The sequence below is a fragment of the Cynara cardunculus genome, assembly GCF_001531365.2.
Source record: "Cynara cardunculus var. scolymus isolate 2C chromosome LG 1, CcrdV1, whole genome shotgun sequence".
Taxonomy (NCBI): domain Eukaryota; kingdom Viridiplantae; phylum Streptophyta; class Magnoliopsida; order Asterales; family Asteraceae; genus Cynara; species Cynara cardunculus.
This window is the reverse complement of record NC_037528.1, coordinates 25,187,708-25,190,413: the sequence shown is the minus strand read 5'-3', so window position 1 is coordinate 25,190,413 and position 2,706 is coordinate 25,187,708. Positions and strand designations below refer to the sequence as shown.

The following is a 2,706-nucleotide window of genomic DNA, read 5'->3' as shown; positions in this document are numbered from 1 at the left end:
TCAAGTATCTGATTTTCAAAAGGCTTTCAAGATGAGTGGTTTTAACTGCTTTGAAATTTCTTTGTAATTGCATGACTAGATTATATAAACTTTTCATTTTATTTGAAATTTGAATCATTTGAGTGTTGTCCGGATTAGCCCTAAACCGGACAAGGGTTGGGCGATTTAAGCCTTAAACCGGGCAAGTGTTGAACGATATAGTTTTAAACCGGACAAGGTGTAAGGGGTTTAAGTATAAACCGGTCAAGAGTCAGGCGGTTTAGTCTTAAATCCGATAAATGTTGAACGATTTAAAAATATTAAGATTATGATACTTTGAACGGAGAAGTATGAATACGACCATGTGATGATCAGATTATTTTAAATCGGTCAAAGGGGGGGATAGTGTTGTTCAGATTTGTTATCCGGACAAAAGTGTTGGAATTTTCTCTTAAGTGTTAAATCGGACAGGCCTTGGGAGATGTGTTGTCCAAATTTGATAAACCGGCCAAGACTCGACCAGAGATGAAGTCCAGCCAGGTCTATTTTGACCGGATTTGTATTTTGACTTATTTATGGTTTATATATAATTATTCTTATATATAAAAAGGGGAATTTTGAAAAAGATGATTTTTGAACTAATAATAATAATTCCATTGACTACGGTCTAATTCTATATGGAATTGTTTTGTGAAATGTTTTGATGAGTAAATAAGGGTGACATATCAAGGAGAGGTGTACATTTGGATATAAGGTTGGCATCAATATATGTGTGTTATATAATATAACTTCTACTATCATATTCTTTAAGATTACCATGGTCTAGAATCTTTATTTCTTTGTGACTTAAAGATTTAAGATCAAAGTTCTTATTGGAAATCATAGTTTGAATGTTATAGAGAAGGAGATAATAGGTTTGGCCTAAAACTTTGTATAAACCTTGTTTGAATAGAAAAGGTTTAAAAGTGGCACTATGTTAATTTGGTTAATATAAACCTGTTTAGAGTTGATGTATTATTTGCAAGAAGGAAATTTGGCTTGAAAAGTAACAAGGCATTAGTACCAGACCCTTGCTTGATTCATATATATGTTATATATATATGAAAAGTTGTTTTACATAAGTTTTTGGTGATTATCACCCTGCAATGACAAAAATAGGGTAACTCACTAGACCTTTCGGTCTAACCCTCGTTTCGTGAATTTAAATATGTATTGCAGGAAGTGCTGAAGGTAAGGGAACAGGAAAAATGTGATAATTTCCCTATATGTTAACCTACATGAAGAGTGGATGATGATATGTATAGTTTTGGTAGATGAACGTGGATTAGTACAAGAATTTGTATGTTCAATTTTTGGACTATGCATTTTATACTGGTAGATTCTTGTATTAAGGGACCAATGTGGGGTATAAACATGTATTTCTTATGTATGAAATATGTCTTACATGCAATGTGTGGTATGGGGTGTTACACTATCGACAATATCTGTCATTATATCGTCATCTCTAAACCTAACCATCTGTTTGTTAGGGAGATGGAGTTGCAACGCCATCATATAAGGGTGCATTTGGGAAAGTGTGAAGCTCAAAATCCGCCATATCGCCTCGGGAGGGGAGACATAACGCGCATCTTGGAACTTTCTAATTTTGTTAATAACGACCCTTTCTTCCTCTTAATCGATATGAACAAGTTGTTTGTCATGACCCTTGTAAACATATTTGAAGACATACTTCACAGATGTTATACTCGAGCAAGCCTCAACATTGATATGACAATTAAGCATCATTGACAGCTTCGGGTTATACGGGACCACCCATCTATTATCCAGGATGTTGTCTCGTACATTCACATTAATTCCATTATTTCTCCATCGATATGATGGATATGAGTCCTCAGCCTGCATCGTCTTGTCGTTGGACTGTTTGGGATATCTGAAACGACATTTTTTTGGCTCACCTTGCATACAAGGACTGGACGGTCGTAAATGACCGTAAGTACCATGCATCATGTGTTGGACAACTAGTTCGTGCATTTGGGGATACCTGGTTGGGTCCGGAATTTTAGCACACACACTCTTGTCGTAATGATCTAGATTGGTCATTTTGTGTTCGGGTGTCATTATCAGAAGAAAATGGGCATGCGGCAAACCACGCTTTTGAAACTCGATGACATAAACATATGCCCCAACTTTACCGAAGATGTGCTTTTTGAAGAGTTGGTCTTTCATATCCTCTAGTTTTGCACAAAAAACTCTTGCAACAAGGTCTGGTAGATCGGGTGCGGTCTGACCCGACAACAACTCTTTAAGGATTTCAGGCCACTTCGGATTGCACGTCATTGTAAGAAATATATCGGGCTTCCCATCATCTTGCACTAAAGTCATGGCATCAAGAAATCGTCGCCGTATGTCTCGTGGTCCTCCGATGAAACTTGCAGGCAACATAGTACAAACATTATACCAATACCTTTCACTTTTCAAGCCAAGTTCTCTGCTTGCAAACAATACATTAAATCCAAATAGGTTTACACTAACCAATTTATCACAATGCCACTTTTAAACCTCTCAAAATCAAATAAGGTTTATTCAAAGTTTCAGGCCAAACTTGTTATCTCCTCCTCAATAACATCCAAACTATGATTTCCAATGAGATCCCTGATCCTAAACCTTTAAATCACAAAAAAATAAAGATTCCAGACCACGGTATTCTTAAGGGATATAATAGTAACA

At 36.3% G+C, this 2,706-nt stretch overlaps 1 protein-coding gene across 1 annotated transcript; it reads right to left on the bottom strand.

The window, feature by feature from the left end:
* Nucleotides 1–1,650: 1,650 nt before the first annotated feature.
* On the bottom strand, nt 1,651–2,421 carry LOC112526951. The gene has a single exon (XM_025137441.1). The coding sequence runs from the start codon at nt 2,419–2,421 to the stop codon at nt 1,651–1,653; it is 771 nt and encodes a 256-aa protein (XP_024993209.1).
* Nucleotides 2,422–2,706: the final 285 nt, after the last annotated feature.

Excerpts from the sequence above, each read along its gene's own strand:
- LOC112526951 (XM_025137441.1), bottom strand. The coding sequence starts at position 2,421 with ATGTTGCCTGCAAGTTTCATCGGAGGACCACGAGACATACGGCGACGA.